Source organism: Coturnix japonica, chromosome 4, assembly GCF_054131305.1.
Source record: "Coturnix japonica strain WE chromosome 4, WE-NBRP24, whole genome shotgun sequence".
NCBI classification, from domain to species: domain Eukaryota; kingdom Metazoa; phylum Chordata; class Aves; order Galliformes; family Phasianidae; genus Coturnix; species Coturnix japonica.
The window spans coordinates 17,490,549-17,503,949 of NC_140666.1; the positions used below are offsets into that span (position 1 = coordinate 17,490,549).

At 47.8% G+C, this 13,401-nt stretch overlaps 1 protein-coding gene across 1 annotated transcript; it reads left to right on the forward strand.

Annotated features, from left to right (window-relative positions):
* The first annotated feature begins 3,771 nt into the window (after positions 1-3,771).
* Positions 3,772-11,366, forward strand: LOC107312794 (non-histone chromosomal protein HMG-14A). Its single transcript, XM_085544648.1, has 6 exons — positions 3,772-4,023; positions 5,063-5,092; positions 5,444-5,473; positions 5,987-6,037; positions 9,143-9,286; positions 10,614-11,366. The coding sequence occupies exons 1-6, from the start codon at positions 4,009-4,011 to the stop codon at positions 10,659-10,661; spliced, it is 318 nt and encodes a 105-aa protein (XP_085400774.1). The 5' UTR covers positions 3,772-4,008; the 3' UTR covers positions 10,662-11,366.
* The last annotated feature ends 2,035 nt before the right edge of the window (positions 11,367-13,401 follow it).

Here is a 13,401-nt window from a genome sequence, read left to right on the forward strand (position 1 = left end):
ATAAAGATTGATTGGGGGGGGTGAATGCTACTTTTTCTTTTTAATATTCCATTGTTCTGATAGTTCAGTGCTTACAGAGCGCCTCTCCTGGACCTCCATTTTGGACGTCCATTTTGAGCACCTTGGAGCACTCGCATCAGTGCTGCTGTGTGGATCAGTAGTGTGTTTTTGGAGCACATCTCCCACACTGTGCTCAGATGTGCTATGGATCAGCCTCACAGCCACACATTGCATGTCGTTCAGGTGACACCAGGCTGGAGGAAGGCTCCAGGTATGCACACAGTACCCTCCGGCAGTTGTGTGGACACGGAGCCCTCTGTACCAGTTCTGTCACTGTTCAGATGTGTTCCCATCGCACCACGTTACCTGCAGAGGTAAGCACAACCACAACTGCTGTGAGCAGGTGTGCCAAGACAAACACAGGGCAGCGCTGGCAAACATTTTTTTGCAGCCTGTATCTTGTGTGTTAGAAAAAAACAAGCACCCTGCACTGCTGTGGGCACAAGCTGAGACATGACTACATGCAGCAGCAGGCCCAGGGCTCAGCAGCAATGGCCTCGTGGGGATTCCCACTGCTCCCTGCCCCTGAAGCTTTTCATCCCCCTGCTGACCTCCATCCACATAAAGGCTGGTCAGCTGCAACCCCTTAGTGTGGTTTTGGCTCTCTCTGTCCTTGTCCCCAGCGCTGGCGATCCATCCCACTGGCCTCGAGCCATGCCATGCCCAGCCCTGCTGTGCTTTGGGCATCTCAAAATGGCTGCTGGAAAGGCCTGTAAAAAAGAAGTGTAAAGGTGGCGTGGCTTTGAACATCTTCACTCTGCTCTCCTGGTGGCATCTCTCCCATGTGCTGAGTGGTTTATAAAACCTGGTGCTGCATTAGCCATCTATTAGCCATCTCCTGAGGCTTCGTGTGGAAGCAGTTTGAAAGGCAGACTTGCACACTTCTGCACGGGTGGTGAGGACCATCTGGCAATGGTTAGTTTGTTATTATTCACTTTGTTGATTGATTCTAACCCTCAGTGATGCTTCAGCGCGAGACAGATCCTCAGACAAGCTTGTGAGTTCCTGGCTGGGAACTACCCCAGCCTCCTTCGCAATAAACACGTGCAGAAAGCTCAATTGGGGCTCCTGCTCCAATTATGTCTATTCTATGTATTCCTTTGTAGACCTTTAATAGCAGAGTGGCTTTAGAAAATGTCTCTCAGACTTTCTGCTCCTGATGAGACTGAAAAGCTTTTCCAGTCCTTCTGCAGGGTGTGTGTCAGAGCTACACGTCTCAAGAAGGACGGGAATCAAACACTCAGCAGCGATTTTGCCTTCGTTCAGAAATGTCTTGAGTTGCTCAGGCGCAAAAGGAAGATATTCATCAAATGCCAGGGGTGTCCTCTGCCATCAGGAAGGGGTTCAGCTCTCCTCTGCAGGAAACTCCTGCCTTGGGCAAGAAACATTCACCAAATGTTATGAACCAGCAAACCTTCAAGACAGGTTAACAGCACTTTGGAGGGATATGGATCCCTGAGATGACTGGTTACGAACAGAATAACCAGGATTCAATCCAGTCTTGCTTGATATTGCAAAGACTGGAGGCAAAAAGTGGGCATAGTTGTGATAGATTCAGCCTGAAAGCACTTTCGTGCACATCGCTTGTTTGTAATTTCCCAGCCTTCTATCAATTAGTCAGTGTGTGAGTATTGCTCTATAAGTTCAGTGTGGGCAGTTTAATGGCACGTTCAGAGCGCTGGCTGTGTTGTTTTGGTTATGAGATAGTCGTGGTGTGTTTCTGTTTGCAGATGGGGAGGTTTTGCCTCTGTGAGTCTATAACCTGCTTAGTTTGCCTACGCTGAATACAAAACTTAGCAGAAGCAGGAGCACAACATCAATAATAATTTCTCTGTAGTCTTACCCCGTGATATTCTAACATGTCATATCAAGCACTTTTTGTCTTCCCACAACGCACATAAGGCGACTGTACAGTCGTAAAGCCTCATACTGTATGCTGGGATTAACATCTGTGAATCTAGATTAGATTTGTACTACTGCATTAACGCCCATGGCAGCACGGCCTGCTTTAAGGTGAGCAGCAAAGAGTAAAGGTCTTCACTGTGACCATGCACGTGAGTGCTTCCCTTACCTGCTGCTTGGTTACGATCACAGCTGCTCATACAGCTGCTCGTGTGGCTTAGAAGAAAAGTCAACCAGCTCTTGAAATGTGTTTTAGGCCATTTTTTCATTTAGAAGTTGGAAGAAACATGTGGAAACACTGCTTAAAATCTTGATTAATAAACGAGGATGGCTGAAAATATAAAGGTGGCCTGATCGTTGCTGACAGAAAAGAAAGGCACACGCACAAAAAGCCCACAAAGCACGTTGGTTTCTTCAGCCTTCAGAACTGCCTTGTAACCCGTTACTGAACCCAGCGCTTTGGGGAGGCGACAGCAACAAGTAGCAGCAGGAAAGAACACACTGCATTGAATTGGTTACGTGGTTATGCAGGTTGGCAATGCCTGGAAAACACTGAATTGTTTAGGAGGGCAGCCAGGGAACCTCTGAAATAATTGCTGTGTATCTACATAAAATAGCGTGGAATTTATGGGCTGCTCTCCATTGATTGACTGGAGGAAGGAGAAGAAAGGTGAACTTGGGAATGGAAAACTGAGGATGTGATGATATTACATGAAACCGTGATCTAACACTGCTCTAAGCTGCAGATCGCTCTTATATAAGCCAGGTGTTGGGCAGAGGGGCTTTAGTTAACTCACAACCAGTTCAGATGCTGGGGCAACCTGTGCAGTCACATGGACAGAGCTAAGTGCCCAAACAATGTGCCTTACTGTGTGTTTCCAGAAAGGTCCGGCTGCCTTTCACCAGTAGTAAGGCCATGCTTTGAGCAGTGGCTCCAGTGTGCGTATGCCCTGCGCTTTCCACAGAGACTGACATAACAGGTGCCACTATCCCCGCTGGAACGCGTGCTGTAGGACAAAACCAAGCATCGGTTTTGCCCGGATAGTGTCCACCTCGCCCCTTGGCCCCGCTCAACACACTGGGGTGAGACGCAGCCTTGCGATCGGCTCCTACAGCTTTAGCCGGGGCCGACCCCCCCGCCCACCGCTGCCCGTCCCGGAGGCGCTGGGGCCGCACAGCTCCGTGCCGCCTCCTCCTGCCCCTGCCCGCGCCGACGCCGCACGGAGCTCAGCGCCCCGACCTCGGCTCCGTGTCTCCCTGCGGACAAAGGCAGTGGCTGGCGGTGCCGGCCCGCAGCCCGCTCTCAGGTACCGCTCCCTCGGCCCCTCCCCGCCTCCCCCCTCCCCGGGCCCCAGGCGGGAGCGCCCCGCGCCATGGCGGCCCCGCGAGGGACGGAGCGGCCGCCATGTTGTCGTCCTGCGGCCTGCGCTAACTTTGGGGAAGTTTCTTTCCCAGCCTCTGGGGGGACGCGAGGAAGGAGGAGGCGGGGGGAGGGGGAAACACTCGGCGGCCGCCGGGGCAGCACCGCGACAAGTAGAACCATTCTAAGAGCGGCGGTGATGCGGGGCCGCCCTGCCGCCCTGCACGGGGCCGTACTGAGCGCGGCGTTAGGCCGCTCCGGCGCGCAGCCGGCGTCAGGCCGCCAACCCTCGGTGTGCCAGCGTCTATCGCGCTACGGCCTCACCCCGCCCCCTCCCTCCGCCCCGCCCCCCGCGCCGCTTCCCGCTCTGCCATTGGCCGAGCCGGCCGTCAATCGTCGGCTGGGCCCATCTCGCGCTCCCCATTCATGCAGTTTGGTTGCGTGTTGGTGTATTTTACTGTTTGCAATAAAGAGGGGGGGATTTTTTTTTGCTTCAGTTTGTGCCGCAATTAACTCCTGCTCCCGCCGCCTGCTCTTTTTTTTCTTCTCTCTTCTTCTTCTCCTTTGGTTTATTTTCTCGGCGATCCCGCAGGACGCCCCAACACAGTTTCCCGGCGGTTCCTTTTCTATCTCGTCCACCTCCGTGCCCATCTCTCTGCTTCGCGATCAACTATTAAGGCGCAACTATGCCCAAAAGAAAGGTAAGCGGGGCTGCACGGGGGCGGGGGGAGCGGCACCGATTCGCTGTGTGTGTGTATCTGTGTGTGTATATGTGGATAGCGTGCAGGCAGAGTTTGGTTGCTGCCCGTTTTGGTGCCGTTCCAGCTGCTCTGGATGTTGGATGGCCGCGGCCGCGCGGCGCGAAGCTGCGAGTTCACTTGGGGCCGCCGCCGTTTGCATCGTCTCCATGCTCTATGCTCCTTGCTCCATACTCCATATGCTCTATGCTCATGCTCTATGCTTTAAGCTCCATGCTCTGTGCTCCATGCTGCTCCCGCCGCCTCCATGGTGCCGCCTCGCCTGGGCCGCTGGTCTCTGCTCCTCCGTGCTCCCGCCGCCCCGCGTTCAGCCCAGGGCGGCGCCGTTGTTATCGCGGCTGTGTTCGCTCTATGTCCCGTAGTACCGTAGCGTTGCTCGGTGCCGTTTTTTCCGCCGTTTGCCTTTGTTCTCCTTTTTTTTTTTTTTTTTTTTTTTTTTTCCTCCTCTCCCACTTCTTGTCATACCAGATGGTTGTGCAATGGTAACTCGGAGCCATTAGGCGGCGCACAGTTTGAAACCCGTCCTTGAAGGGAAGCGGGGAACGAGCCGCCACCATCATTAACAACTTTCCCTCGGCCCACGACGACGCCGGGATTCCAACCCTCCCCCACCCCCTCAATACCCTCTCATTCCCCATCCCCCTTCCCAGCCCTACGTTGTCCCCCTCCTCCCGGCTCTATTTGTGTCTCCCCATGTCGTTATGTGCTGTGGATGTTCCCCACACGGCAGCACACAGCTCTATGGCGCGGGGCAGCGCGGAGCTTTGTCCTTGCGCGGGGCCGGGCCGCGACCTTGTGGTGGCCGAGGATTTGGCGGGAACTTTTTAAACGCGGTCACGCAGCGACGTGCTGACGTAACGGGCGGGCGGGCGCGGGGCGCGCTGGGAGATGTAGGCAGCGGGGCGGGCCCGGGGATCACACAGGGCTGTGAGCTGATGGGGTGAGGGCACGGCGCTCAAAGCTCCTCTCGCTTCTCTTACAGGCTCCAGCTGAAGGCGAGGCGAAGGAGGAGGTAGGACTTCTCTGTGCAGCATTAATATGGCGGTGTGGGTTAAACATGAGCTGCCCCTTATGGCTGCAGGACCCCCTCTGAGCCCTGTGGAAGCCGCTCTGTATGTTGTTGTAGAGCCTCAGGCCTACAGGCCCTTATGGCCTATAGGGCAGCAAAGGGGTGTGACCACCTGGCACCTCAATAAGGCACAATGCAGGGGTAGCACTGAACCCTGTGTGCATAGGGCCCTACACCCCTGTGTGCTGAGGGCCCTGCACCCCTGTGTGCAGAGGGCCCTACACCCCGGGCTGTGTAGCAGTGTGTGCTGTGCTGTCCTCACTGAGCTCTACTGACACCTCTTTCTTTATGCAGCCAAAGAGAAGGTCGGCCAGACTATCTGCTGTGAGTATCCCGCTTTAATCTCTTCATATTGCATCTGGTGGGATGTTAACTTCTGGGGGGCAGTTATAAAGAGATTATTTTTTTTCCACTGCTGCTGTTAGAGGCCAAGTTAAGGGTATAAAAGCATTAAAGAGTGAAATTCATACTTCATATGTCCAAGTTTTGAGCAGCAGCACATTACAGGACTCACTTCCAGACATCTCACATGAGTTGTGCAAGTCGTTTTGTTCATCTATATTGATTTCCAGTGCCCAAGTGTTGGGTAAGCTGAGTTCTAGAGGGTGTAAACCTCTGTTCAACCCAAAATCAGTCTTAGTCTCATACAGGCTCTTGGTATCCTTCCCTACACACTTAGTGTGCCCAGCCCTTTTTTAAGCAGTCTTGGAAATGCCAAGTTGCTGTTTAAAAGAGAAAGTTCTTAATTCCATTGAAAGCTAAGATGTGTGTTGGCTTCTAGAGTCTAAAACTCATATAGGGTTCATCTGACTTGTTTCTTCTATGTGTTTTGTACAGAAACCTGCTCCGCCTAAACCGGAGCCAAAGCCCAAAAAGGCAGCACCTAAGGTAAGTGCTGAAGGGATCCTGAACTGGAGTTAACGCTTCTGTTTTTTAAGGTACCCACAAGAAGAGGAAAAAAACACCGAAACCCACAACATCCACAACTGATTTTTATATATATATTTTTTCACGGTTTTCTTTTAAAGATTTAAGGTTGAATCTTACCAGTTAAAACAACGTGAAAGACATAAAATGAATTCAATCCAAATTCTCCTGAAGGAAAGTGATAAACTGATCAGATTTTAAGTCAGTTGTGGTGAGGCTTTACTGCTGCCTTGCCAGGCCATTCTGTAGTTTCTTACCATGTATTGTTAGGAAATGGTACTGATTTCAATAGAGATCAGAGATTCAATTAGGGAAGGCATTGAAAATCGTGCTTTTAATTGAGGTTTCTCACTGAGTTTTCATTCAGAGGCACTCCTTTCGTTTATCAGCTTATCAGATTGTAATCACTGGAGATAAAGATCTACATACTCATTTCCTTAAGCTGGATATTCTCTGAAATGTCAAAAATATCAGCATATCTGACAATACAGTTACACAAGCAACTTTTACATTTTCTTTGTGCTTTGGAGCAACAACTTGAAACATAAAAGGGGGCTCCTTCTGTGATCCACGAGGTATTTATCTTTCCTTTCTGTCATGCTTTCCCAGTGGTCACGGTTCGCAGCCCTTTTCTTTTAGAGCTATCTGTAAATACTCAGGTTGTATTATTAGGCATTTGCTAATTGGGAAATAAAACAAAATGTTCTCTTTTTAGTCTGTTTCCATCATACATTTTCCTTGGTTGTTTAGAGCAAAGCACAGGTGTGAGAGTTTTAGTTACAGAAGGATATGATGGGCTGAGAACCAGGACCCTTACCTATACACTCGAAAGCCCTTCGCAATCACATATAGCATCATGAGTTCCCAGATGATACAAAAAGTGCTCTGCCTCAAGTTCTGCTGTGTGGAGCAGCAAAGATGTCATGACTAGAGGACAAGAAAGAGAACCCCATCTTGGCTGTGCAGCCTGGACTTCTAGATCCCATTCCAGAGCTGCGGGGGAACCCAGGAGCCAGCTGCCAGCGTTCTGCGCTGCACCTCCCTCTAGTGGCTGCTCCCCTTTAGCCCACGTTGCTCCTGTAGCCCCAGTAGAACGAGAGCTGGGGTCTGCAAGTGCTGGGGTCAGCTTCTGCTGATTACACGTGCAGAGGTCAGTGCAATTGCATATGATGCGTGGTGGGTGTGGTTTTTTTCAGCATAGTGGCATTGTTCTTGCAATTAAGGTGCTGCTTTGACTCATTCTAGAATACTTGAGCTGCATTTTGGCTATCTGAAGCTATCTAATATAGGACCAATACCTAATGCAGAAGGAGTTGTAGGAGAAAGAGTTTTACAGGATCCCGGGTTCCCCAGTCACAGCTGTATGCTGCAAGACACTTTCTCTCCATTCAGAGTCCAATCATGGAAAGTAGTTTCTCTGGATTCTTCTCAACTCTTATTCTGAGAGGCTTTGCCAACAGAGAGCAGCCTGCAGTGCAAGTGATGAACACACGTGTGCTGCTAGAGGAGCTCCTCACAGCTTCTGAAGCTTCTGTGTGCTTCAGAAGTCTCCAGAAGTTTGTTCAGGTGACAGAGAGCAAACCAGTGTCACAGCAGCATTGCAGTTCCAAACATTAACACTCCCAAATGCTTCCAGAATAGTTATGTGTTGGTGTTACCTTTTCCTTCTTCCACTCTCCTCTTGGAAGTGTAAGTGGTGCTCTTCCAACTGAGGGAAGAGGATGAGTGGAGGCAGATGGCTCTCCTTCCTTCTCTATTTGATGACTCTCTTCCTTCACTCTGGGGAACAGCCATTGTGTATCCTTCATAAGTCAGTCCCCAGAAGGTTCTGGAGAGTGGGAATAGCCCAGGGGAAAGAGACTTGTAATGCCACTGTGATGGAGTTTTCCAGGTGGGCTGAAATCCCTCAGGAAGGTCAGGCTGGGGAGTGGGAGGTTAGAGAGGAAAAAGCCACACACCTGGTTGGTGCCTCCAACCTCCTGTCTGAGCTTTCTGCATCATTACAGGACTTGGTTTTAATTTGGGTGAGTTTTTTTTTATCATCAGCATTACTGGCTTTGGTCTTAGCATTTTGTGTTTGCGTTTGACATTAGCAAGCAACTCATTTTTAATGTGAATTAATTTTGTGGACTGATAAGCTGGGAGTTGAAATAAGCACATAGACTTTTGGAACTACTAGACACCGAGAAAACTCCATCTTCTGAGTAGATAAATGTATCTATTTGTGGTTGATCTGCCTAGCTTCACTTTTTGGTAATAGTTTGCAGGTATTTATCGTTCTCTTGTTGGAATCATGTCTATCAAGCATGATTTGCTTGGATTCTTTGATGGTTTCTGGTTTGCTGGTTCTTTATTGGCAGCAAGAGGCGGATCCTTGCAAGGGAAACTGATAAGAAACCATTCTTGTTTCTGGGTTGGGGTCGGGGCCTGACCTTGCTATATAGAAAACTGTTACTACAGAAGTTGTGGCATCAAACTTTGTTTTGATTTAGTCCGATCAGCCACACGAGAAACCGTGGTTAAATAATAACTGCAAAGTTTGCGTTGTTATTGAAGTGATGCTCTTGGGCCCCCAGCTTGTGTATCACACAAACGGTTTATTATAGTAAGGAATATTTTGGGCAGTTAAGGGGGGAAAGTCCTTTAACTGCAGTTTTGTTACAGTTTTCTAAATAGGCCTCAATAGCACATGTGAAGTATTCTGGTATTTCCACCAGTTGCACGTGTTCTTTTTGTTCTTTGGTATGCTTTTCAGCATCACGGCAGAAATACAGGCCAGTTCAACTCCAGCATTTTTTAGCTAATTTAATTGAATGCCTATTTAAAATAGGAATTCTTGTAACCCCAGCTGTGACCGCTTTTATATTATGCGCTTCCCAGTAACACGTTTGGGGCAGAATAGAAGGAAAACGCTTCTCCATAGAAAACTTCATCTCATCTTTGTTACTAGGAAGTTCTGTGTGTAGAAGCAGGTTGTGTGGACAGTTTCAGAGCTGGGAACATGAGGATGAAGGCGAACGAGTTGGAAGTCAGCATTTACCAAATCACAGTTTCTTTTCTTAACAGAAAGAAAAGGCAGCAAACGATAAAAAGGAAGACAAAAAGGCAGCAACAAAAGGGAAGAAAGGAGCCAAAGGCAAAGATGAAACTAAACAAGAGGATGCAAAAGAAGAAAACCACTCTGAAAACGGAGATACCAAAACTAATGAGGTACCTTAGCTACAGTAAACACGGGAATAAACACAGATGTATTGGTAATGCATCTGCTGGAACTAATGATTGGGGCCTCCTTGTCGGAAGGTGGTGTGCTCACTGCTGTCCTGTTAAGGCACACCAGCTGCAGTGTCTGCGCAGGGCGACTCCCAGGGAGAGCCTGAAAGAATAGCATTCTCCTTCAAACTCTTTCCTGCTATGTGGTAGAGCCCTTCCACAGGTGGTCCGTGCTATTGTAGTGTCCCTCTCTGTGTTGGCACAAGAGCAATGCAGAATATCTGGGGAACAATAGAGCTCAGAAAGATTGCTGTCCAACCCTGAGCTGACTTTGCATATCCTCTCTGGACTGCTGGATTGCCTATTCTGCTCAGCACGGGTTGGTACTGTGCCAGAAATCTGGTTTTAAGTTTTACACAATTCTTTAAAACAATTCTTCGCATCAGAACAGTTCAACAAGAGTTCTTCAAAACAAACTTGGTCTTGTCTCTTGATCTGCAAGCCTCTTTCTTATAGGTTCTTGGTCTTGTCCCTTGATCTGCAAGCCTCTTCCTTACAGGTTCTTGCCATATCAGCTACTTAAGTACGAGCTGCCATTTGCTAGGACTAGCTACAAGCTTCAGTCCGCTCCTCATGGGCTTTTCCTAGCACTCCTGTTGCTGATAGAAGTGCAGCATTTGCTACAGGCTCCTTTTATCCCTGTAGCCGTAGACTAGCCTGTTGTGTACTGCAGTGCTTTTGATTTACAGCGCTCTCTTCGTGTGCTCGGTATCGTCACACAGTAAATGAGTTCATTCTAAAAAAGCAGTTCTCAAGCTTCTCTGCTAAAAATTAATATGGCACCATTGTACTTCAAAGGATCATTGATAGGAGCTTGGCGATTTTGACTTAAAAAGTAATAGCAGACGTTTCTGTAGAGAACAGGTGAGATCAGCTTCCCCGAAGTTCGGACAGTACACAAGTATGGCGGCCTTGTGTTTAGTTCTTACAATTCCTTGTAACTGGAAGGAGATGAGGGCGTGAACTTCCCCTAGCTCATGATTGATCCTTATCTAAAGCGCTTGTCACGTTTCTGTCTCTTTGGATTCTCTTAACGTGCTGATATTAACCCGATCATCAGATAACACTCCTTCGCGGTTTGATTTGTAGATGTATCAGCCAACGTGTTGTTGTGTTGATATTATTGGTAGTAGCTGTGCTTTCCTGTTTATCTACACAGAATGTTGTCCGTGTGCGTGCTAACAAAGTAGTCTCTTTGATGCTTGTTAGAATGGAATCCGATTAGCATTACAAATAATATTTCTATTCTTCCCAAACACTTTTATAGGCACCAGCTGCTGAAGCATCTGATGATAAGGAAGCCAAGTCCGAGTAATGTTAACCCTGCCCTATATCTCCATCATTTGGTATCCGTACCTCCATGCTGTATTGTTAACAGAGAGGAATATTTTTATCAACTATTTTATAAATGCAGGTTTTTTTAGCATGAATTTAATTATGGAACATCTTCATCTCGGTTACTTGGGAATAAAATCCCTAACAAACAAAAAAACAAAAAAAAAAAAACCAACAAAACAAAAGCAGAAAATCATTGTTTTTAAATTTTGTGATTGTAATAGTTTGTATGGTACATGGAAAGAATAAGTGGTGGTAGCTTTTGACTTCTGTCAGTGTGTCCCTTCTTGTGTAAGTCATGCTTTACAGACTTCAGACTTTTAATTTTACCCTTGTATGTGTTGTATGGTTTCTTAAAGTGGGGAGGTCTCAAAACAGATAACTGTGTTAAACATTCCAGTGGTTCTGTGGGTTGCTTTTATAAAGAAGGTGAGCTATTTTCATGAAAAAAAAAATAAAAAAAAAATACCTAAGAGCTGGAAAATCTGTTGTTTTCCCAAATGTAATTTTATTTTGTCGGTTTTGAGAAATAAATAAATAATGTCAAAAAAAAAAAAAAAAAAAAAAGCGGAATCATGTTTTTAAATGAAAGATGAACGTTTCTTTTCAAAGGGCAGGTCGGTTGTTATGTACCCACTGTTAGGAATTTTGCTGGATTTATCTTAATAAAAAAGACTCCTCAAAAGCTGACTGTGCTTCGTTGCTTGTGATGCAAACGCGCTGCTGGAGCGCTGACGGATGGGCTCTGTGCTGAAGGGACCAGTGCAGATGATGGGACCCGTGAGGCTGGAACCTGGCTTCCAGAGCACGGCTGGTGCTTGGGCCCCTGGCTACTGCAGTTGTATCAACAAAACTGACTCCATGCAGTCAAAATGGGAACAGATGGTTCCAGAGGAAACGCGCTGCTTTGCGCCGACAGGGCGCTACCCCAGCACTTCCACATGGAAGCTTACGTTCTCTGCTGCCTTGAGTTAAGCTGAGATACTTGGTGTTGCCCAACGTGCCTTAAGAGCTGTTGGTGTTGTGAGCTTTGGTGGGTGTAGTCTTGTTTATGTTGAGTTTAGAAGAGGGGTCTTCCCTCTTCGAAATAGCAGGTGAGCTTGGAGATAACAGTGCTGACTTCTAGTAGTGTGAAATAGTTTTCTGTTGCAATGCTGGAATGCTCATAGTACCAGTAGAAGTGCATACTCACTTGCCTTTATTTATAGCTCCTTCTAAAATGTTCTGTAAACATGTGCTGTAAGCAGAAAGGTGAGGTCTTTGTCCAAATCTCAGTGTCAATTACCCCTTTCCTCCCAGTTTCATTCTCCCTTAGTGTTTCGGGCGTGGTTATTTAAATAGTAGCTGGCAGTGTAAGTATGGTTGATATTTTCTTCCTAGCAAAGCGCTCATCCATGTGCCAAACTATAATCAGCCCATCACCCGCTAATTGGGCTCGTTCTGTATGTTAGGTCACATTTCTCCATTCTAACACAGAGGTTGTTAGACAGAGACATAGAATTGAGTTTTTGGTTTTGTTTAGTTCCTCTTTCAGTGCCAGGGAGAGAGTTTTCTTAATTCTATAACTATTGTTACAACCAGATTCCTGTTTCAAATAAACTCAGAAAATTGCTTAAGAACTTTTCAGACCATCCTCCTTGCTCAAGTTCACAACTTCACAGAGCAATGGGATGTTTGAGCGAGTTGCACAATTAAATAGATTGCTGCCTTCTGCCAAGCCCTCCTCATCTGGGACTCCTGACGTCTTTACACTGCATCAAAGGTAGCTCCGGTTTATGGCTGACCAAAAAGCGGAGGTTTCAGTGGGAGGAATGTTTGATGAGCAGGCAGTTCGGGTGTCCCTGGTTCCAGGCTCAGTTGGGATGCATGGAGAAACCCTTCACCGAGCTCCTTGGCTCTCCACCAGCAAAGCTCTGGGGCATAAGAATTGCTGTTTCTTATTCTGGTTCTGACTAGGAAAGGTTCTTAGAATGGCTAAGCAGGCAGAATTGACTGTGGGCATTTGATTATCATTACTGATGATAACAGTTCCAGACTCGACAAGATGTGATGTGACAAACAGCTTCGTGAGTCTTAAGACTGCGATGGTTCTGCAGTGGCACAGTGGTGTTCTCAGCAAAGGGAGAAGATTTCATGCGAGGTAAGGTGCAGTTATTGAGCAAGGCACACACAGAGCCGTCAGCTTGTGTTCTTCACTGAGACCTGGTGGAAGGTGGCAATGCTGCTGCTCATCATGAGCTACAGACTCTGTACGTGGAGGTAGTTTGATGAATGTTACATCCAGCTTAATGAGCAGACTGCGGGCACTGCCATCATTGTTACCTGGTATGCAGGAGCCCTACAAGGTACTGCAGAGTTGGATGTTTGACTGGCCAGTGCTGCTGGAACACTGTGAGGTGCTGTGGGTGGGAACCAGTGCTGGGTCACATTGTGCCGTCAGTGTAGAAACACAGTGTGCTTCCACCCAGCGGGACAGCAGGGAACAACGAACCCATTGTAGGCCAACTGGAGGGATCGTGTGCACGCTCTGGACCCATCGTATTGTTGGGGAAGTTCTCCATAATGATTTCATTTAGTAGCAATCATTGGACAAAGCAAGGCTCTTCACTGCGCCGCTCTTAGCAGGCTCGGTGCACAAACAGCCCATGATGTAAGCATGGAGGGAGGAACAGGAGGGAAGAGGCACAAACAAACAAGGTGGAAATCAGGGAGGTGCTCGT

What these genes read in the sequence shown, in the direction of transcription:
- LOC107312794 (XM_085544648.1), top strand. An exon ending in CCAAAAAGGCAGCACCTAAG is followed by an intron (nt 6,038 to 9,142) that starts GTAAGTGCTGAA and finishes TTTTCTTAACAG; the next exon opens with AAAGAAAAGGCAGCAAACGA. An exon ending in GAGATACCAAAACTAATGAG is followed by an intron (nt 9,287 to 10,613) that starts GTACCTTAGCTA and finishes ACACTTTTATAG; the next exon opens with GCACCAGCTGCTGAAGCATC.